The sequence below is a fragment of the Diachasma alloeum genome, unplaced genomic scaffold, assembly GCF_001412515.2.
Source record: "Diachasma alloeum isolate Michigan unplaced genomic scaffold, Dall2.0 Dall_scaffold_00211, whole genome shotgun sequence".
Lineage (NCBI taxonomy): Eukaryota > Metazoa > Arthropoda > Insecta > Hymenoptera > Braconidae > Diachasma > Diachasma alloeum.
Genome location: NW_021680376.1, coordinates 399,160 through 423,100, shown reverse-complemented (window position 1 = coordinate 423,100; position 23,941 = coordinate 399,160). Strand labels below are relative to the sequence as shown.

The 23,941-nt window shown below is 39.5% G+C and overlaps 1 protein-coding gene across 1 annotated transcript; it reads right to left on the bottom strand.

Moving 5' to 3' along the window:
- Window positions 1–2,411: 2,411 nt before the first annotated feature.
- On the bottom strand, window positions 2,412–23,572 carry LOC107036746 (homeobox protein invected). The gene is made up of 3 exons (XM_015254890.1): window positions 22,126–23,572; window positions 4,889–4,894; window positions 2,412–2,767 (listed from the first exon to the last, which is right to left on the bottom strand). Exons 1-3 carry the CDS (start codon window positions 23,570–23,572, stop codon window positions 2,412–2,414), a joined length of 1,809 nt encoding a protein of 602 aa, XP_015110376.1.
- Window positions 23,573–23,941: the final 369 nt, after the last annotated feature.

The window sequence follows — 23,941 nt, the reverse complement described above, 5'->3', positions numbered from 1 at the left end:
TGTACCATCGCAGTGTCTCATTGTGCCCCACTACTCGATTATAGATCCCGCGTTAAGCCAGGAGCTCCCGCATTTTTGTCTATTGAAAAATCGCTGAGCAGAAGCCTCGATGGGATAGAAAAGACCTTCCGTGATAATTTATTGGTCAATCCGAATGACGCATGGCGGTATAAGGTGACGCGTCAGCGTTCGCGGCCGACCATTAATTTTAATACCCGCCAGCATTGGGATCTTTTCCTCCAGGGGGATTTTAGCCTCTCTTTCTCTATATAGCTTCTTGGAGCGCTGTTGGCCATCACCGGTGAGTTGATGGCATTCTGGCATCCATCGGCGGCTTCAACTGGTGCAATAGAGGCACAGTATAACTACTACTGTGCACATTGCACTGAGACAACCGGCTAAATGCTTCTCGTTCTGTTAACGATCGTCCTCGAAAGATCGACATACCCACATACAGGTTAACGTCAAATCGCTTTTTTTCTTAAGTTTCTTAAGAATTTATTCTGGCTTCGCTGGATACCGAGGCAAGAGTAACGAGAAGTAATGGGCAAGAAAAATTCGCTGAAAATTCAACTTTATTCTGGGGAAAAAAACGAGCTTTATTTTGAGACTTGAAATTCTCAAATTGGGGCTTTCCAAAGTCGCAACTTGAGACTTGGAAATTTGTAAAATTTTTGTGAAATAATTTCTTGGTTGATTCAAACAGTTATGGAAAAAGTCAATGACTTATGAGGATGCAATAAATTAAGTCATTTAGAATTTGGATGCATCTCCTTGAAATTGATGTTGCTCCAGTTACTTCAAAGCCCTCGCGATCTGCGAATTTCCGGCAATTTTGATTCTATCTCAAGTTCTCACAGCAGAGCATCCAACACCCACTCTGACTATCAACCCGCGTTCGAGATTACAAGCCATTGAATCACTCAAAAGTCGGAAAAGCCATCACATAAAATCCGACTCTCCCGAGAACATAAATTTTGTTATCTGAACAGCCTCTAAAATTGATATTGAATGAATTGTTTGGACTGACTTGATAATAGGCCGAGGGTTAAACGAGGTGTGCGCTGACTATATGGGTTCTATTCCATTGCGTAGAGCTCATAACTCTCGGCCCTGTAAAACATGCAGGGAGAAAACAGGCGTGGTTGAACCTTGATATCAACCATGGCCACCTTTCAACTGTAAATCAATTGATATCGCTTCGCGCGTGCCTCTTTAGCGCCATACCCTCTTTTGTATTCTCAGTGAAATGGGGAAAAAATCTGGGGGATTGCCGTGGAGCACATGCGCCAAACGCGGAATACCAAATCGACCCGCCCCAAAAGTAACCCTCAACGCCCACTTTTCCCGGGGATATTTACGTTGATTGTCTCATTCTGGATGAAAGTCGGATCTGGCGAGGATATCCGAGGACTTCGGTCAAGTTGCCACCTTTTTTTCGAGGAAGATTTCGGTTTTGTCGGAAAATTTTTCATCCCTACATTTTTTTGGAATTTTCACTGTTGAATATATTTTTTTGGGAATTTCTTGAATGAATATTGTGAACAATATTTTATTCAATTTCACACTTGACTCTCATCGTTATTCTCGAAAACGCTTTAAGACTATGAACTATTGGACTCATATGTTAATTTTGTTTTTTTTTTTTTTTCAAAAATTGTGTTCTCGAAAAAAAATGGCTCAAACTACTTGGATATCCCTAATTAACGTTAATTGTCGAATTAATGAGGCGCATTTCCATATTTATCATTATTTCAATTTGCGTTTATTCATTTTTCTCACATACTTAAATGTAAATAAATAACTAAGATACTTTATTTTAAACAGTCTATAGGAAATGTTACCACTAGGGGTGACTTTTTTCAGGTATATTCACATGTCACAGTATTTTTAATCTGTCTCTCTCATACACACATGTACAATAAAAGTAATTCACATTTTTTTATTCAAAATTTCGTCATTTCCAAACTCTCGTCGTTCGCCTCCATGTGAAGTATTATTGCACACCGCAATTTTTCGTTTAATTTCCGGAATTCATTACATCATTTTACATCTTCCTCATCAGTATTTTACAATAAATTAACGAGCTATCTCAAGCGCGGCGAATTCGTTTTACATTATAATTTCATTATCCTCAATGAAGAAATTTGTGAAATGAAAATAAATAAATAAAATGGCACTGAGCTTTGTTCCATGCATTCATAAAAAACAATTTCATTCACGAAGTATTGAAAAGTGCATTTCCTTTTTCATGCACCTCTTGTCTGTAATTTTCATCTATACAATAATAAATACACGATACAGAAAGGAAAAGAAAAGCATGTGAAACAATTTTTCATGATTTGTACAGTTGATGTAATCAATCAAAATACTTTTTAGAATTATTTAATAAAACTAAAAAATAATTTTCATCACTTAGTTTGGAGTTCTGCAGCCTGCTCTTCCTCCTCTTTAGTGAGTGGCACAGTTGAATGATTATAGAGTCCCTGTGCCATTAACTGAAGTGCTAGTGGATTTTTCTGGCCACTGGCTTTTTTAATTTTCGCCCTCTTATTTTGAAACCAAATTTTTATCTGCGCCTCATTGAGACCCAAATCCCTAGACAATTGCTGTCGTCTACGCTCCGTGAGATATCGATTCTCAGCAAATTCACGTTTTAGTCTTGCTAATTGATCACCACTGAATGCAGTCCTCGGCCTTTTCTCTTCGGGTGTTGAACCAGCGGCTTTCGTGTCAATCGACCTCTTCACCCGCCTCGTTCTCGGACCTGAAGGCACACGTGAACACAACCTATTGTTAGCTGATATCTGCATCGTTAACCTCCGATCATTTTTAGTGCAACACCCCATGAAAAATATACTGTTTTTTTAATGTGGCTTGAATTACTGGCGAGCAGTCGACACATTTGCCACGGAGGGAAGAAAATACTTCTGTTTTGCGGTTGAATTCATTTTTTTAAATTGAGAATGCAAAAGGTTTGTTTTATAATTTCTGGTAATTGCACCCAAAAAATAGTACCTTATTTTGATATTTCAAATGTCTTAAAATGAGGTTTTTTAAAGCTTTCATTCGACGCCTGCAAGTCTTAATTTGAGAGTTTGGAAAATCTCAAGTTGAGACTTTAGAAGGTCTTAATTTGAGACTTAAAATCTCAGTTTGAGACATGCAAATCTTGACTTAAGCCTTCTGAAACTTTTAGGTTTAGACTTTGGAAGGTCTTAATTTGAGACTTAAAGTCTCAGTTTGAGACATGCAAATCTCGACTTAAGACTTCTGAAAGTTTCAAGTTCAGACTTTGGAAGGTCTGAATTGAGTCTTTCAGTCGTAATTTGAGACTTGAAAATTTCAATTTAAGCTTTCCAAAGTCTCACGTTCAGACTTTGGAAGGTCTTAATTTGAGACTTTTAGCTCCACGTTGCCACTGGAAGGTTTCAATTCAAGACTCTCATAAGTCTCAATTTGCGATCACAAGTCTCAAAATAAAACTTGTTTCAATTTCAATTTAAATTAACATTTTTAATTCAAATTTTAATTTCTAATTTTGATTTGAAGCATTCTATTGTTTCCCACATTCATCGCATCATCACGATTTCAGAGACAAGAGTCCATAAAAATGTTGGTCAGAAATATTTTTTCCCTCAACGCAATATTTTCTTGGAAGAGTGTATGATCATGCAAAAATGAAATAAAAATCCTCGAACTATCAAAGTTTATCTTACACAACATATTATTTGTTCTGCTCCTCTCGGAATTTATGAACCCAAATGAATAATGAATGACCTGCAGACACTGGATAATTGGAAATAAATCAAATAATAACGATCAACGTCCGACGGTATCTTCCTATTCACATCTTACCTCTGCCAATACTATTGCTAGTTCGTACGTTGTTCATGCAGTCAACACTCCCGAAGAACTTTCTCATTTATCCCCGAACATATGTGGAGGAACCCCCAATAAGAATGTCAATCCGTTTCGAGGTAATTAAGGTCTACATAATAAACCCAACTAAACGATAAATTTCCGTTTTTGGCGAGAAAACTAAAAGAAAAATTTCTGAGCGTGTTTGCAGAATATTATTATCACAGAGAAATAAAAGTTCCCATAAATCCCCAATTTTTAAGGTGGAGAATTGATTGTTTATAAATTATTTACAGAAAATGTTCTTAATTTTCAAAAATCGTTTTTTAATTATTTCATTAACCTTCCTCTAAAAGTAAACTTTATATTTTTTTCAGATTTGAAAAATATTTTCTAACGGTTCAATGTCGAGCCTAAAATTGAGACTTGCAAAATTTAAATAATAAAATCTGAATGAAAGTTCTGACTTGAAGCGAATAATTTCATTTCTCTGTGACATTAACAAAAAACACAAAGTCCATAACCCCTTGTATATTCGAGGAAAAACGAAAACCCTCAAAACGTCTGAGAAATGTCAAAAATGTCAAATGTACTCCTCAACACTTTCTTTGTTTTCCCTTAATGGAATGACTCGAGATAACAAATGGCAGTCTAATTGCTCGGGTGAAGACTTCCCCTGGCTTCCTCCCTCTCTCAAGTAAAGGGGGCTTGAGCCCTCTCATGAAGTGTTAAGGGGGATGAAAACCAATAATGCCAAGACCTCCTGGCAAGAAACTCGACGTATCTCGCATACCAATGTACGGTTAGACGTGAACCGCTAATTTCCATTGGTGACTCTGAGTTAGACATTACTACCGAAATTCAACTCATTACCATCGCCCCTCCACTGACTTGGTTATTTCTTTGCATTCATTTTGACAATATGCAATTTATCCGTTACATCAGTTCAATTAGTTTGCGAATAGGAATTTTGTAGCATCATTCTGCATTTAGATTAGCTGCCAGTCTGTGTATCAGGATTACTTACTTCGTCCTGAGAACAAAAAAAACAAAATACACACCGATTAACAAAAAATATTTTATTGTACAGGGATTGGGGTTTATATACATCAATAAAATTCGAGGGAACGCAATTGATGAAAATTGTACAGTCTCCGGGCTTTAACGGCGAGTAAAATCCCCCGCGTGAGTAATGACCGTCGATTGGTCACTCGTTGATCGTTACTGCAAGTCGAATACGTGTCTACGTTTACGTTTCTACGGGTCGTTAACTTGTTTCCATTAAGGCGCGGCTAAGTAGTTCTCCTTTCCTTCCCCATTATCCTTTAACCTAGGTATAACTTCTAGATGTAATATACATGACGTCCGTTTTTTTCTTTCGTTATTTAATTGTTGTATTTTTTTGAGGGGAAAAAACGTCACGATATTTTTCACTTCAATTCTTTGTTCTACTTGGAGGCGAACGCACGATCTCTATTTCTTGATTGAAAAAAAAATTAACAGTAATCGGGGAATTTTTTTCCCGGGCGTCTTGTTAAATATACTCCCCGCTCCTGCTCGGCAATTAAATGCCGATTAAGCTGCATAGACAATCGGAAGTTACTGTCCCATAGATCGTAATTCCCCGGGCTCGTCATGAATAATTTGAAACAATTGGGAATTGAGGGAAGTAATGGGTGGGAAAAGCTCTCGATGCTTATTAATTTTTCTGAAGTTAGTACGGAATAATTTCTGTGAGCATGTTATATTACGTTATAATTAGGTGTTATTTGCTTGGCGTGAGTATTACGTTGTCATTAACGGTTCAATATCGAGATTCAAATTCAGACCTGTAAAGTTTAAACAACAAAATCATTGGTAAATTTTCGGGAACTTAGGGTCAAATGGGGCTCAAATGAAAGCTCTGATGTTCTGTCGAAAAAGGCTTTTTTCAAGATAAACAATTCAGTTATTAACCTGTTTTCGGAGAATTGAACAAATAAATAAAAGAAAACAAGCTTGATTTTAAGACTTATTATCTCTAATTGAGACTTTCAACAGTCTCAAATCGAGAAATTCCGAAGTCTCAAATTAAGACTTTCAAATGTCTCAAATTGAGACTTTTAAAAGTCTCAAGTTGAGACTCCCGGACCTCCCCTGAAAAAAAACTTCAAGTTGCGTTCCGAAAGTCTCCAACTGAAACCTTAAAAGCTCTCACCTTGAGACTTTAAAAATCTCAAATTAAGCTCTTCCAAAGTCCTAACTTAATTTCAGGCCTCATTAAGACTTTTAAAAATCCACTTCATCGGAAAAATATGGACTAAAACATCTAACAAAAATTGTGGTTCCAATGGAAGAGTGCAGAGAGTGCAATCTGAGGATTAATCTGTGATTCAAAAGAGAGTAATTGCGGGAGGAAATAACGAATATTGGCTTCTTGCTCGTCACATGTGTTCGCCAACCCAAGCGTAGTGGATTAAAAATAAAAGAGAGTATTTGCAAGATGTGGAGCAGTTACAAGACAACTGGCAATGTCAAGAGATCCATGTAACGAGTGAGTGTACACTAAGTACAGGCATTTCACGGGATTTATAAGCATGTTGATACACGTGTATCATAAACATGTTCATCAGTTTGTATTTCGATGTATGCTAATCCTAGGGGATAAATTAGGTCGCGTAAGACGGCGGAGATGTGAGTGGAAGAAATGGGATGGAGAGTTGGTTGGATGCTGTGAAAGCCTCTTCTTAAACAGAACTGAGTGAGGTAAACGATTAACCGTCGGGTTGGACTTGGGTGGTTGAAATTAATGTTACTCGCTTAATTGGAGCCACCGCAACGTTTGTGTGGCCAAAAAGTGGTGCTCAGTCTGAACCTTTTAACCTTTTGAGCATTCATTCGAGAAAAACGAGCTTTATTTTAAGACTTGGGATCTTAAATTGAGACTTTTGAGCGGCTCAAATTGAGATTTTTTAAAGTCTCAAGTCCACTTAAAAAAATTTCACGTCTACACTTGGGACTTTGAAGGTCTTAAATTAAGACCAATTTAAGCCTTCTGAAAGTCTCAAGTTGAGACTTTAGAAGAACTTAATTTGAGAATTCAAAAGCCTCAACTTGAGACTTTAAGAAGGCTTAAATTCTCAAAATGTCAAATTAAGACTTGAAAATTTTATTTCAAGACCTTTGAAATCGCACAATAAGGTATTAATCAAATTATTTATTTCAGCTATAAATAAATGTCAGATTAACTCAGTGAATTTAGCGATTTGTCATTTACTTTCTCTTCAGCAATATCTAGAAAGCAGAAGGTTTATAAATTTTCCTGCTTTACTTTTCTTGACTCTAACTCTCAGGCCAAAAACTTCAATTAACAATTCTGAATCAATTTGACGAATTCATTAAATGCATTATTAGGATCGTTTGAATTCGCTACGGTTCAATGACAGCAGATAGTAGTGTAAAGGGGTGCCTATATCAGCATCGAGGTTATATGAGAGAAGGCAGACTACTCCCCTCCCGTATATAGCGCTTGCGAACACGCGAGCGAGGCTAATGTGTTAATAGAACATATAATGGGGAAGAAGGGCTGACTATTACTTCATTTCGTGAGTAAAAATCATGAGTAAAATTATTTGCTTTAGTTATTATGCAGATGCAATCCTGCAACTATTGATTCATTGACTGAATGAGTAATGATCCAAAGGGACGGCAAAACAAGTGGACGATTGCATTGTTTTATAAATTAGTATAGTTATTGTTCCTAATAAATTGGCTATGCGATTTTTTCTTTCAAATAAACAATTTTAAATAAACAGTGGGCTGCAACTTAACAGTTGTGTCAATTAGAAACTCAGATTTGAGCGATTACAAAGCTTCCCCCCGGAAGCAAAAAACACTCGATTAAAAATTTTTCTTGTCTGCTGGAGAATTCGAATTACGAGGCTCCAATTATCACATATCATCTATCCGTCCTTGTCCCATAATCCCGCAGACATAAGATACACCGGAAGAAAAATGCCTGCATTATTCATTCAACTCCATTGCAAGGGATTGCTTCAATTTTTTTTTCAAATGTCACGTTACTCCACTCTATTTGCAATATCGAGTGAACAATAAATCAAGGAATCCGGTTGCTTAACGCACAGCAAGGTGGAATTTACCATTAAATTTCATTTGTAACTCGATTGATGCGCGAAAATGAGGTGAAAAACAGAACATGTCAATGCAAGCGGTGAAATAACGCAGAATTTATTCGACCTTGGCACATTTTGCGGCTGAAAACTGATTGATGAAATGAAAATAAAAAAAGCCAAGTGAAATTAATATGTCGGGCACGTCAACCATGGGTGGGCCTTGCTTTTTATCATGAGAGGACGTTAAACCGTCGCGTAGGCGGGACATGCAAATTATCCGCACCGGATTAGCGATACATCTTAATTTTGCGGTTAGTCCAAAAATACACACATCTCAACTTGGTGCATTATACTTTTGGCACTTCCCAATTGTTACTTTTTTCCCAGTGGATTTATTGCCGATCCTTTTCCCAATGTTTTTTTTCGAGTGGAATCGTGTATTCTTGTCACGCATGATTAATTTTTCCCATCAATCGACTAGAAAATCGGGATTATCAATTTAGGTGGTGGACGGAAACCGGTCGACTCGTGCCCGGTTGGATGAATTGAGGAAAAAAATTACCCGGAACAGAATGTCCATCCTTTAAGGATATCCAAGTACTTTGGATATTTTTTTCCGCAATCATTTCATTTGAGCCCCATTTGACCCCCAGTTTCCGGACATTTTACAATGATTTTGTTTGAAAATTTTTCAAACATTTCATTCAACTTTCGAGATCAATGAGAAATACATGATAATTGACATGTAACTGTCACTGAAATTTCGATAAATACCCGACAATTTCAATTCAATTGATAATACAGTCTTAATGAATTGTTATTCACAGTCTCAATTCGGAAGTAATAAAGAAAGAATCACGTCTCGTAGGCAAATAAGTTGGCAGCTGTGGCTGCGGTGGTCCCATCCGAAAGATTAATTTTAATTGACCAGTAGACAAGTCTGAATTGAGATTTATGAAGTAAATTCATTGTCTCGAGTCGTCAACCGGACCACCAACACTATATCGCTCAAGTCCTTCGCTCCCATTCTTCATTTTTCTCCTCGACAGTTGTGAAATGTGCGTTAACGTCATGTGAAATGGAAAATGGGGCCAAAATAACTGAAATCCGAGGGCTTCCATTTTGAATACATGTATTGTAGGTTTCCCCTTCATAAGAAAAAGGAAGTTATTCATCAGTTTAAGCCAAGGGCACGGCCTCGAAACCCTCCTTTCCTCCAATGACTGCGTTATAATCCCGAAATGATTGATTCAGAGCGCAAGGGATATATAATTCCAGCAGTTGTGAAGTTAAGTATGCGCTGTGTAAACGCACGCAGCGTGTAGTTATCTTGATGTACTGGCTCCCTCTTATTTCGGGAAAATCGCTTAATTGCGTGTGTTTGAGTGAGCCCACAGTGATTTTCCCAACGAGATGTGGGTGATGAAATGGGGGTTAACAAACATTATAATACGTAATTCAAAAAATATATATAAAAAAATGAAAAATAAAAAATTTCCAAAAAATAGTACTTTAATTTGGAAATTCAAAGGGGTTAAAATAAAATTTTCAAAGTCTTAGGGTATATCCCAAGACAATAATTTAAGACAAAAATTTTACAGAAAATACATCAACTTGAAGCCCGAAATTCTTAAGTTTCAAGTTGGAAGGAATTTCTAAAGTTTCAAGTTGGAACTGTTGCAGGTTTTAATTTGAGACTTTAGTAGACTCAAGTCGATCCTTTTGAATGGCTGAAGATAAGAGTTTCTGAACTCAACTTGAAATTTTTCTGCCAGTGAAATTCTGAAAATCTTAACTAAGACTTTTGAAATCTAAATTCAAGTCGAATTTCGGAAAGACTTCGGAAAGTCTCTAATTGAGACTTTCAAGTCTTGATTTGAGACCTCTAAAAGTCCCAACTTGAGACTTTTGAAAGTCTTAACTTGAAACTTGCAAGTTTCAATTTAAGTGAAATTTCGGAAAGACTTTCAAGTCTTAAATTTTTCCAGTTGAGACTTCGAAAAGTCTCGACTTGAGATTATTAAAACTCTCAACTTAAGACATTAGAAACCCTAAATTCAAAATATTTGAAGATCTCAATTTGAGGCTTTAAAAAGTCTTAATAAAGCTTATTTTTCTGGATGTCTAAGGAATAAATCACCCAACAAAAACAGTGAACATTTTGGGTGAACTCCAAAGGGACAGGCGAACACCAACAATTATGCGGACTCTATATTATTTTCCAAGAAAATTCTCCAAGGCCAACCATTCAAAACAATTAGAATATGAAATTCTCCCTCTTATCAACTCAATGAAACGCTCGTGGTGACGTGTGTAACGAATCAGCATTCTTCCCCATAAATATCTTGAGATTTTTACACGACACATGGGGTGAACGTACACTCGGAGAAATGAAACGGAATTGAGCTGTCAATTGGAATATTTTCGTATATAACCATTTGGACCAAGTCATCACCCTCGGTATGCGCCATAGCAGCCTCCTCCGTTGAGAGAGCCATTGAAATGAAACTGTAAGTTATATCGGCAGTAGCAATAAATTAACATTTTATTTCACCGCCATCAATTGTCCAAATGACCAGAAAGCCTCCGTGTATAGTATCCTCCGGTCAACGGTGTCTCAATGTCATTCGGTATTCTGTCGTTTGAATAGTGCAATATTCTTGGAAGTCGATATATCTCATCGTTTTGTATTTTCCTTTTTTTTCGCTGTTTTCTATAATCTTCTCATTGCACGGGTCTCGCGTCAATGTGACAGGAGGCCAAGCTACGACCCTGCTGAAATAAACCTGTTCTCTCCTGAATCTCTTCCTCCCAAGTCGATAAAGCCCAGGAGCCCTTTCACATCCGAGGTAACATCTCACTAGAATGGTTTTTTTTTCTAACCACTATCTGTCCAAATGGAACATGTTTTATTAACATGTCAACATTAATTCCAAGGTCTTATCGTAATTAAATTGATCAATTGAGGGGATCTAGTCGGTGGGAGAGGTTGCCAAGGGTTAAAATCTGAATTTTTAGAATTTTATTAGTCATATCCAAAATAATAATACTTTTTAAAATTTCAAAGAGCTTAAAATAGGTCTTGAGTTGAGAGTTTCGAAAGTCTCAATTTGAGACTTGGAAATGTCAATTTAAGTCGTGTAACAAGCTCGAGTTAAGGCTTTGGACCGTATTAATTGGAGACTTTTATAGTCTCAAGTTGAGGTTTGAAGATATCAAGAAGGCACTTGAAGATTTCAATTTAAGACTTGAAGGATTCAATTTGAGACTTGAAAGTTTTAATTTGAGAATTCAAAGTGTTATATTGAGACTTTTCTCAGGCTCTACTTGAGACTTTAAAAGTCTTAATTTGAAGTCTTTGAGCGTTTCAACTTGAGCCTTTTATAGACCTCCATACGACACATTTGGAAATCTCAAATCAAGACTTTCCAAAGTCCCAATTTAAAACCATAACTCTCAGAATAAAGCTTGTTTTTTCATCAATGTCATTCCGGGTGTCACTTCACGCAATAAGTAAACAACTGCTGCTTTCCCAGCATTGTAAATCACCTCGAATTAATTGAGGAGTTTCTCTCAAGTTGCACCCGAAGAAATCCTCGAAAACTCCGCAAAACATCATCGTTCTCGAAAACTATTCTCCCCCCTCCCCCCGCCAGTATAGAAATGGGATAAGAAGTTACGACGTCGATCTCTCAATATATTCCGCGATCCACTCGGGAATACAATCTCCATAAAACAGCTACCGTCGACACTAACTGGCAACAAATTTGAGTTAAGGATCTTGTGGTGTCCCAAGACACGCTACAAGCCTTAATGATCGCGTCCCTCGAAATTCTCATTCCGGAATTTTCACCTCCATTCCACCGATCCGTAAACACACAAAATGTCCACCCCAAAATTAACCAATGATTGAACAATTGGACGGCTGAAAAAAAAAACAACACGAAATAATACCTAGACTTGTCCGGATTTTTGACGGTAGCCTGGTAACTACACACTATCAATGGGTAAGCAGGAATTCAGAAGTGAAATATTTGAGGAACGGCCGATAATCGCACCGAAGGAACGAAAGAGTGGAATAGAGAGAGCTGCTGGTGAGAAGAGAGATAGAGAAAGAGATAAAGAAGAGATGCCTGGAGACTGACTCGTTGGCTTGACTCACGTTCACATCCGCGGGGACCACCCGAGTTGTATAACGTCCTCTAACAGTGTTAAATTCAACAGAGAAACGATTTTTATCCGCGTGAACATTGAGGATTGCGGTCCAAATAATTGAATCATCAGTGCCAGGACTTTCCCCAATTGTCCGTAATCACTCGTCCGGCAATAGACGCGAACAGAGCCGTAAGATTTAATAAATATGAATATCCTGTCCATGATAATCCATATCTCTCCCGAATTCGGTCGAAACCCCTCGCATGAGCGACTCCGTCCGGCCAGATTGCTCTTAAAACTCGAAAATCTCCCATTAAGGAATTAGTAAGATGATAGACCCGTCAATGACGAGACGAGAGCTGGTCGGGCCGGGGCCACCGCATGAGAAAAGAGATCAAAGTATACAGGAAAAAAATTTTGACTGAACGCTGTAACATGTAGCAACAGCATGGCAGGGAGTCTGTGGAACAGAGAGGACAGATAGCATGAGCCATATCGTGCGGAGAGAGACAGCGATTTGAGGGGGAAAAAAAAGAAACGTTGGGACCTGATCCATAAAAACGTCAAAGTTCCCTTAACCTAGAGAAACGTCTTCATCAAGATGAGGAGGAAGAGTCTGTTATATCCTCTTTCGTTGTATAAGTGTGCCATCCAACTAACTGGGAGGTTTCTTGAGCGATGCTTAAGGTTATGATCGAGAGAAGTTTTTGTACCAATTTTTTTGAAACTCGGTGGCAAGCAACATTTTGGAAAATTACTCGGGTGAATTACGGACGATAAATTAATTCTCCATCGTGTAATCAAATGTGTGTGCGCATGAAGCTCATGTCGCTCTGACAAATCGGGCACAGCCCAACGCAGCTAGCGACACGTGCCGGACGCATCGATTCCAACATATTGGTTTATGGAACGTCTTCGATGATATCAACCGGTTTCTAACTGGTACATTATACTCAACTGATTCACCACCGCAAAACCACAGACTCAACCGCACCAGAACTCCATGGAGAGATGATATTTATCCATTGACTGCGTGACGTCATGTGCATGGATTAATCAGCCTTCGGGGGGAGGACGAAATGAGAGGGATCAATGCAGGGCAGATGCCTTAATTGCTCTATCTCATCAGCATTATCAAACCCACTGATACGGCTAATTCATGCGATAAGTTTTTATTGGGGATTCTCGCAAAACGTTAAGTGATACTTTCCCCTCCCGGCTGGCCTATGATGCCAAGTGGCTTATGAACATGAAAGAAAGTGCACATAGAATACGCATTCATAAAAGCACATGTTGGAAGCTAAGTGTATACACATACAAGGGAAGTGTCTGATGGCGGGAGGAAGAGGCGAGTAAAGAGGTAGATAAGGGGAGGGGGGGAGGAGAGGGAGGAGAACGCGGACCACCCACACTGTGCTGCGAGACCACCGTGCTAGCCTACTGGCATACATTAGACGTTCATGGCTCCCCCGAAAACTATACCGCCCTCTACTCCCCCTTCCTCAACTTACACCGTCAGGGATTTTACTCATCTCTGATGGCTGATGATGCAGTCATTGATTGCTTTTGATCGACTGGGGCTTTTCATTTTGACGGATGCAGTGAATGCCACCTCGGGGACTTTAATCGAGCCGTCGTGGCCCAGGGAATCATGAAAAAAGTGAGACCAAATGACGGGTGGGCTCGGGGTGCACGGAAATGTGAGCGATGGTCATCATGCAGTTGGCAGGTGCATCAACGTCGCTCCAAGTTTAGTGACTCCGGCTGTTAGGCGGATAAAAATTGTGGTTCTAATGTGCGGGGCTGGATCGAAATCAACATTATGGTCTGCGGCGGGAATTTTCGATGTTTGGGGGAAGACGCGGGTAGATCATTGAATTGAATCCCATGAAAAATGGAATATATGTGTGTACATACATGCAAAATCGCTATATCTCACTTACGAGTTATCGCTTATTTTTTTCTGTGCGGGAAGTTATTATCGAAATATTTAGAAAGCTTTCCCAGACTTATTCCATTCATAAATTAGTTTGAAATACTGGCATAGGGCATTTAAAATTTCCGATGAACGTGAGGTTATGACTCGCGCCGACCGGGAGCCGAAGTAACCCGACTTCAGCCGAGCGCAGCGAGACTAGAATCGCGGTTTTCAGCGCTGCGTGACAAAGTTTATGTTTCACTTCAGGTGTTACACTTCATATCTCATTAATAAAAGCAGGGCCCAATTCCTCTCTATGAGCTAAATCAAACAACAAACGCCTATCCATTTCATAACACTCAAGATCGCTATCATTCGGCCTACGCGGGCGTTGAAAAGTACTGCTTTCAATATAATCCAATGATTACTCAATACGAAAACTACTATAAAGAACGAAAGCGACGGCGATGAAACGATATCAAGAAGTCAGGTTTTCAGGTCATAATTCCCATCCTATTCCATTTTATTGTAAAAAGGTCATGGTTATCACGAATAAGTTATTCCATTTATAAATTAGTTTGAAATACTGACATAGGGCATTTAAAATAATCTCCGATGAACGTGAGGTTATGACTCGCGCCGACCGGGAGCCGAAGTAACCCGACTTCAGCCGAGCGCAGCGAGACTAGAATCGCGGTTTTCAGCGCTGCGTGACAAAGTTTATGTTTCACTTCATGTGTTGCACTTCATTCCTCATTGATAAAAGCAGGGCCCAATTCCTCTCTATGAGCTAAATCAAACAACAAACGCCTATCCATTTCATAACACTCAAGATCGCTATCATTCGGCCTACGCGGGCGTTGAAAAGTACTGCTTTCAATATAATCCAATGATTACTCAATACAAAAGCTACTATAAAGAGCAAAAGCGACAGAGATGAAACAATATCAAGAAGTCTGGCTGTCTCTGTCTCAAATACAGCGCGCGGCTCGTCATAACTCAGGTCTAGTTAAGAGAGCCATAATTCAGTGGATAGCACCAGGTCGTCGTTTTCTTCAAACGGTCCATAAATTATAGGGTTTTAATTTTGCTGTATTAACGGAACGATCGGGCCAGTATGTTACTCCCCTTTCACGAATAAACGCGTTTGTGTCTGTTGTGACGTCACAAGGGTCTGCCATCGGCCGATGAAGTCTCAATCGCAAGCAGCAGCGGAGGGAATGACACAGGGCTCTCGCAAATGAAGTGAGGAAAAAATTATAGCTACTGGACATAAATATTCATTATGAATTTCACCGAGAAAAAAAAAACAATTTCATATTCATGGGGAATTAGCATTGTCAGCTAATTGTGGCAATGGGTGATCGGGCATGGTTGTGCTGTTGCTGTGTGCAGTTGGGGAGATCGAGATACCGTGTGTACGCGACGTGCCGTGACGAATGCATCCAACAAAATGCATAAAATGCGAGAGTGTTGGTGCACATATACAGCATTCACGCACGCTCAATTCAACTGATTGATATCTTGCGATGAGGAGTCCGTAATTGAGATATTTTTATTTTTCTAAGCATAAAGGAGTACAGTGGTAATTATCGAGAAACAATTTCACTCGTGATATTTCAACCACTGAATTGCATGCGCATTACACTCTAGCCTCAGTTACAATGGACAGGCCGATTATCAGTGGTTTATGAATTCATATATTTGCTAAATAAAGTGAATGCGATTAAGCATTGGCTTGTTAAATGATAATTGCTCGAATGTAACTCGTACGATATCATATATCACAGCGGGGGATAATAGTGTGGTGCATAAATATTCAACACCGGCCAGACAACTCGTATTCGATTCCGATACCTATCCGTCAATGGTTTTTTTTTATTATCACTCAATTCTGCTCGGCGGTACCAACACAACCGAATTGATAGTGTCTACACAGCCGTGCGTTCTGTTAATGGAGGAGGTATAGAGGCGTTGCAAAGGTTCATTAGAGCTGGGGAAAATATACTTTAACGTGTGCATAGCTGTTCATCGTGACATCAATTAATGATATTAGTGTGAAAGTCGAATATCTCTAAGTGTAGGTTATTGCTTTGAATTGTTGTGTACGTAGACCTCCTCATCACCTCAGTTTCGCCCTCAACCCAAATAGGTGGCGCTGATGGGCGTATATGTACACGGCTATACGTGCTCATTCTTGGTTGTGTGGGAAACATTACAGGCGCAGGGTGCTGAAACGTTGAACAATTATAAAAAATGAATTTCCGCCCCTGAAATCAGTAGTAACAGACCAAAAGAAGAAAAGGACAGACCAAAAAGTGCTACATCCAAAAGTGGAAGACTAATTTTCCACTTCAAAAAGCATCTTCTTCAATACCTTTGAAGGAAAAGGATGGAACACGGTATTTCACTTTATGCATGCACATGCTAGCGTCACGTCTATAATAAACTCATTTAGATACTGAGGTACTTCAGATATTTTTCATTATCTTCACTTTATGCTGAATCATAGAGCTTCATTTCACAGAATTTTTTACTAATAATTGTTTTACGAATCAATTATTTATTTAACCATTCTCATTACTGGAGTGGCTCTGGTGTGTACAACTATGGAATAGTGTATGGAAATGTTGGAGAGTTATACTTGGGTTTTCCCCTCGCTACGGAAGAGTTTTTCTCCTGATAAGCAATGAATAAAATAAAATAACACAATAGAAATAGTATAGTGATCGATGAGGCCTGCATCAGGCACATGGAAAGGAGTGAATAGCCTCATCGGACTCGAGTGCTTGTCTCCTGGTACAGTTGCACCTTTCCATGTATCGTGTAACAGGTGTGAGGGTGATTCCCTGCAGCAATTTACAGAGGTCTTATCCCGAAGCACTTGTATTGGAAGGTGGACGTTTTGAGATCGCAGCATTGACCTCACGAAGGTGCGGCGTACAAAGAGAAATACCAATTGCTAAAAAAATTTTTCACGTTCGACCGCTTCTCGTTGAATAATTATTCATCTGCGGTCAATAATTCACTTTTGGAAACCAGACATGTGCAGTAAAAAATGGGCCTCTGGAGGAGTCCATTTGCAGTACATGGCATTAAAATTCCCCAGATTCAGTGAAAAAAACAAGCTCTATTGAAAATCGGATAATTTAAATAACCAAACCGGTAAATAAGTAAAGTAACATTATTAATTAGACTTGACTTAATACGCTCGGAAGACACATCCGCTCTTTACCAATTCCTCTGAGGAACTGAACAAAATGACAAAGGGGTACAACACCGGGGGCCTCTGGTGATGTGGACATAACAGGATCTAGTCATTCAACTCTGTTCAGACCCAAAAACCAAGAGCATAAAAATCATAGCCCACACTAGTCAGAGGTTTCGTCCATAAAAATGTTCTTCATACCCATGTGTAAATGTAGAGAAAAATATGAGATTAATTTTTGCCTCGTATCATTTCAACTAGAAATCCAACATGCTCCACATAAAAATCCTCCGCCGATAATAAAGTGGGACATTTTTGAGTAATTCACGGGTTTTGAAGCGTTCGTGTAACCACTGTAATACCCTCGGTTTGTTAATAAAGTGCACGGTTGCGTAGGTGTGTTAACCATATCCATCAATGTGTGCGAATAACCCGAGATATATGGATACACACATCGATATACACAACACAGTGAAGGCTTTGCCAAGTATCAACTTGGGTGGTCCGTTGAAGAAGGGACCGCACGCGGAGCCTCAGTCTTTCCCCCACCATAAAAACGTTGCCGGTTATCCCCACCATTTAGCGGCGCGCGGGGGCACGCATATACCGAGAGGATCAAGCTCCTTGTGTCCAGGCCACGTATCGTCCTCTGACACGCATCAACATCGTCATACAAAAACATACAAGCACATGTATGTGTGGAGCTCCCCCCACCCCGTGAGATCACTGGAATATCTCTCAATCTAGCTGGCTTGAATTTTTCGGGTGGTGTTTAGCCCAAACTGTACATTCAGGGGGGGGGGGCATCGGTTGCCTGAGAGATGATGAAGAAATAAAAAAACGAGGTGGACGTAATGAATGACAGATATACATCGTATTATTGGGGGTATGCAACTGTTTTACATTCTGGGGGCATTGTCTCTTCATTCATCTCGTTTTTAGAGCTTTTGTTTAGTTTGGGATCAACTTTAGATCAACTTCAACTTTTGGGTGCGTATTCAACTCTCATGACAATAGAGTGGTTTTGTAACTTCAACTTCACTGAAGGTCAAGCACACCAGGTTCTGCGCTAGCACATTATTATTTAATTAAGAATGTTCTGCTCGGGTATTTCAGAGGAAATTAATCGTTCGACGATTTATTCAACCCTTGAGTGAAATTCCAAATGAAATTCCCATGGTTCAGTTCACTCGATATTTAATTGGGAGAATTTCTTTGAGTGGATACCCCAATTGTTTTTTATGATGATTCAGTAGTTTGAGCAAATGGTAAATGTCACAAAAGTGTGATGAGTGGGGTAATCCTCAAGGAGCTATACTATACTGATTGTATCGAGACGTATTCAAGCAATCGTTCACACGCTTTGACAACGACAAGTTGGGCCAATTTGTAAAGAGTAAATTGTGTGCATAAACTCGTTTAATTAAAATGTATTTGGAATTTTTTATTATTTATTAGAACCCTATGGAATATTTAGACCAGTTATTACATAAACTAGTTCAACTGCAAAATATGACAATATTTATTTTATTATTTTACTTTCTATTTTAACTAAAGAAAAGCTTTTTCTTATTTTACCTCAATTTCAGTTTGAAATGACTATTTCTGGACGCCAAGTAATTGTTAATTGCTACTAATTCGTCCCAAATTACTTGAGGGAGTGTACCGTCAGCCAGAAATGCGATATTTCACGCCCGCAGTGTAGCCTTTCCTCCATTTGTTTTTTTTCTTTCACCATTTTTTTCACGTTCCCACTGGGTCTTTTATGATACATTTTTTTTTATTCGAAGAAGGGGTATCAAACACGCGGAACGTTCTGTGGATATTATAAAGGAACTTTCAGTCGAGGAGAGAGGTTTATTTTGATTCGGTGTAGCACGCGGAACGACGTTTTACTCAATAGTGAGTGAGAAAGATGGAAGGGATCTTTAATATCACAATTCAGCATCGGCGATGAATGGTAGGCAATTGCATTTCACATTTCACCGGAGCCCGATTGATTCGCCTTCCTTTGCAATCTCTTTTTCACTCTTGGGCGGACTAATCAATGGCATCCAACGTGATACCTCTGAGGGGAATGAAGTGAAGATATATTATTGCACGATCACGGAAATTTTCCCGTTTAAATTGCCCGTTGGGTGGGGAATTGAGTGATCGTTAATCGCTGGTTGAATATCCAATACTTTCATCTCATTGATTATTTGCTTTTATTGTTGGTCTACTGAAGGTGGAGGTGAAATTTTCAGTGGAATCTTATTCCAAGAAACTTGATACCCTGTTGATCTAATCCTACTCAGCTGAAAATGATCCTACACATGGCATCTGCGGTTTGTTATGTGGAAAAGACAACTTTTCGATACATCATGTGTCTCACCCGACAGGACAAATATGATGAATAAGATTAATTAAATAATAAGGATTATAAATGTATTCCGGGGGGGTCTGGGGAGACGAATGGGGGGAGGGAGAGAGCAAATGGATAGATGACACTCGGGTGGGTATATAATTTTTATATACCCGAGGTGTTAGTTATTTATCATGTTGGGCCGCTGCAGTGCGCAGATGCGGCTTTGGAATGCCGTTTTCGTACCTGCTCCTTCGGACTTGTGAGAGAAATGAGAATAGATATTAGTCTTCATCTGGGAGCAGTATTTGTTGATGTTAGTCATCTTGTGTCAGAAAAGATGACGATGAGGTTAAGGGGGAATGAAGTGTTTGCAAATACGCCATTTGCTAACTGACGGAGTGCAGGAGAATAATTTTCCTCGTCCCAAATCATGATTTCGATTGAAAATTACAGTCGCACAGTCGTTTCAATTCCGATAAATTATCAAAAAATGAAGATTGGAGGTGAGTGAGCGGTACTGGCCGCATGCAGCTAATACCGCTCAGTCTGATTCCTATATCGATGATTCAATGACATGAGTGGAACTCAGATTTTATTTGATAAATTGAAATGCATGAGAACAAAATTATATTGTGAAAATGTGAGAATGCTACTTCAATCATTATTCCATGTTTTTTTGAGGGAATAATAATAAAATATTACGGCTCTATTTCGTTTGGACATTTTATTCTCTTTTAGAACAAGTTATACATTTGAATATTTGTTCGTTATAACCATCCGGACGAGTCACCTAAACCTCTGAAACATTGTATTGACGGCTCATATAGAATGTCACAGCCTTTTTCAATTTCAAATTCTTCTTTCATGATCCGAAAATATCTCTTGAAATAGATTTTCGTAAGAGGAATCACTAATTATGCTGCGCTTGCGTGATTTTTTCCGGCCACAAACAATTGCATACGTAAGCTGTCAGGCACTGAGCGGTATTGGCCTCGAATCGAGCGGTGTTAGCCACACTGGCTGGGCGGTATTGGCGACATCGCCCGAATTTGAGAAAACATTCTCTAATTATTCATTGAAAGGTGAGAAAAGGAGATTTCGGTGTCCAATGGTGTGAAAAAGAATTACAAAGCGATTGATTATAATTTTATGTGATGATAATGCTATTATCGTAGTGTAAACCTTACGTACTGGCGCAGAAAAAAATCATCGTAAGGCCCTAAAAATGCTGGAGTGCTATTTTTATTATTTAAAGGAGTGAAAAAACGAGAATTTTCCTGAGAATTATATACTAATAGTGGAGTTCTCAGAGTAAGAGATAGTATGAGAAAAGTAAGTGGTTGTGGAGAAAATTAGGTGAGCGGTATTGGCTACTGAGCGGTACAGGCATCGCCTCCCCAAACAATTTTACAATCTCTCAACGAATTTTTTAAAATTTGTCTTGATGAAACATTCAGAACATTTTTTTTAGTTATGACGCGACAACCGATTTAAAAAAAAAAACAATATAGAGATCACATTTTAATTAATGTTGATGGACACGGCCCATCAAAACCTCCATTAGAAAAAAAAATCAACAATAGTTTAATATAACGTCGAAAATCCAAAACCTAAATTGAAACGATTAAAATGCATCCATTCCGAAGCAAAAAAATTGCTCGACGATTTCCCATTGAAATTTTCGGCGCAACTTGAAACATTCACGATGCATCTCGATAATGGCAACAACAACTGTTCTAAAAGGGAGCAGACTTTGTAATAGAAAGCCCACCAACGTCGTTATCTTCGGGTTTCCTTTCATCTCAAGAATGGTAACAAGTACCTATCACCTTCGGATGTTGGTTTTATACCGACTCGTAAACTCGCGCTTAGTTATCACATGATCACGACCCGACGACAGGTGCACTTCCGCTCGTCGTGTGCCTCGTTTGTCCTTGCTCACTGTTTTCTTTAAATAAATACTCTTTGTATTCAAGTGCAGTAGACCCGCTGACATGGTTACTTCACGTTCAATCATACCATTAACGACGCATTACCAAAAACCATTACGACACAAGCGCTTCGATGATGAGTATAAAAGTCATGATTGAGTTGGCTGAACTTTCACGATCGAGAATTATTAATTGGGACCAGGTCTGTATGGAGATTATGGGATCACTGGGCCCTCCGTACCGCCAAACTCGACCCGGCGAACACGCTTACTTCACAATTGGACGATTAAGCAGAGGCAGCCGATTACGGAGATGCCATCGGCGTCGGCGATGTATAGCCGTGCGATACATCCAGTCACGACTTTCTTATTATAAAATAGGATTTCTTTGGAGATAATCAACCGTCAGCTGGACATTACCGGAGATGGAAAAAAAATCCTGAATTATTGTGGGAATGGCTTTTGCTACTTTCGTCCCATAATTAACGTGAAAAAGCTAGCTAACGAAATGAAGGACCCCACTGTTTTCCGCTGTCAATCGTTACACGTCAATTCCCTCGAACATTAATGAAAATAATCATCGTGTTATCTCACCAGAGGATGGCCGATCCGAGTATCTCGTGCAGTAAACCCAGGCTGGCCACAGCATCGGCTTAGATGTGTCAGATCCACTGCTCGCTGATGTACCATTTAACGCTCCTGTACCCGAGGTCGTTGTCACTGGCGATGGATTTGTTACATTTGCCGATTCAGACCCCCTGTCTGAATTTTCCGAGGACGAATCGAGGAAGTCTTTGGTGAGATCAATCGGCCGATGAACAACTTTCTTGGGTCGCGATTTTTTCAACGATATCGGATCTGTTATTCTCCTTCCAAAATCAGCTTTCAATATATTGTCTATACTGAACTTCAAATTCCCTTGAATATTATCGTTATCATTGCTATTATTGTTGTTGTTATTATTGCTGTTGTTATTTTCGTTGCTATTGTTGTTGTTGTTATTTCGATGATGACTATTGTTGTTGTTGATTTGAAGACTATTGTTTGCGGGTGAGATATTACTTCTCATTATTGTGTCATCGCGAATGGGCGATACTGGACTTGATGACTCCCTGATTGGTGAATTTTGAAGTAATTTACTGACGGACAATCTGTGCTGTACCTGGTGATTGTGTTTATGAGATTGTGGCTGATTGTAATGAGAGAGCTGATGATGATGATGATGATGAAGTAGCGTTGTCGCTGGTACATGCTGCACTTGCGATGACTGATGAATGAGGGGATGGGCCGCTGTGTGGAGATGAGCTGAATGAGCAAGTAGGGAGCTTTCACGACAATTTTGATGAAAGCCTGCTGGTGGGCCAGTTGCCTGGAGACCATTGACTGTTGTACTCGATGGCGGTGACAGGGAGAGTCTAGTTGCTAGTGGAAGGCTTATCGGTGTTCTGTGCAGTCTCTCCACACTTTGATATGGTAATTCATGATTCAGGGGTATCTTGGTACCGGACGGATAATCACCGAGATCAGATTCACGTGTAAATCTTGTTAATAAGTGTTGGGAGTAGGATTGATGAGCTGTTTGGTACCTTGCCGCTATGATTCCCTCTTGAATCGTATCCGATCTGCCGGGCGATGAGGCAGTGGCACTCGATGATGCCGGTGATCTTATGGACGAGGCCGTTGGCGATGATGGGGCCAGTTGGGGGCTACAATAGCTCGCTGGGCTCTGGGGAATATTGCAACTACCGGAATCGTTGGATGGCGATGGCGATGGCGAACGCGACGATACAACACCTAATCTACGCTCCTCTTGGTAATCCAATCGTGACAATGGATTCTCCAGGTATCGCGCTGTCTCGTAGTCCTGCGGCTCGACTACAACACCATCGGTACCTGGTGTCGGCTCACTGCCGACGCTCAACACTTCGCTCGTCTCACTCTCACAGTCCGACAGATCGCGCTCATCTTTCTTGGATTTCTTGATTCTCTGATCATGATTTCCCTCGGCTCGAGATACCACACGGTGATTCACAATCTCCATATCGCGTTTATCATTGATTCGCACACTAATTCACGGGTCTCGTCATTTTTCACCCCCACCACGCCGTCATTATTTGTCATCTATCAACAATTTGTATTTTTTTTTTATTTTGTACCTTTATTTAACGCTGAGTATTACAACACTTTAATGAGCAATTATATCACAGTTGCAAAGCATGTCCTTAAGTTTTAATCATCAATCGATTTCATTCATTTTTGAGGTTCATCGTAATGTTTATTTAATTACTACTCGGTAATCGTGATGAGTCACTTTTATTGATTCCATTCTTCCTGCCCTGGGTGAACACTTGTCAGTCACTGTCGAATCACATTTTTCGATCGATCGGAGACATCAGGGAGCTGACAGCCT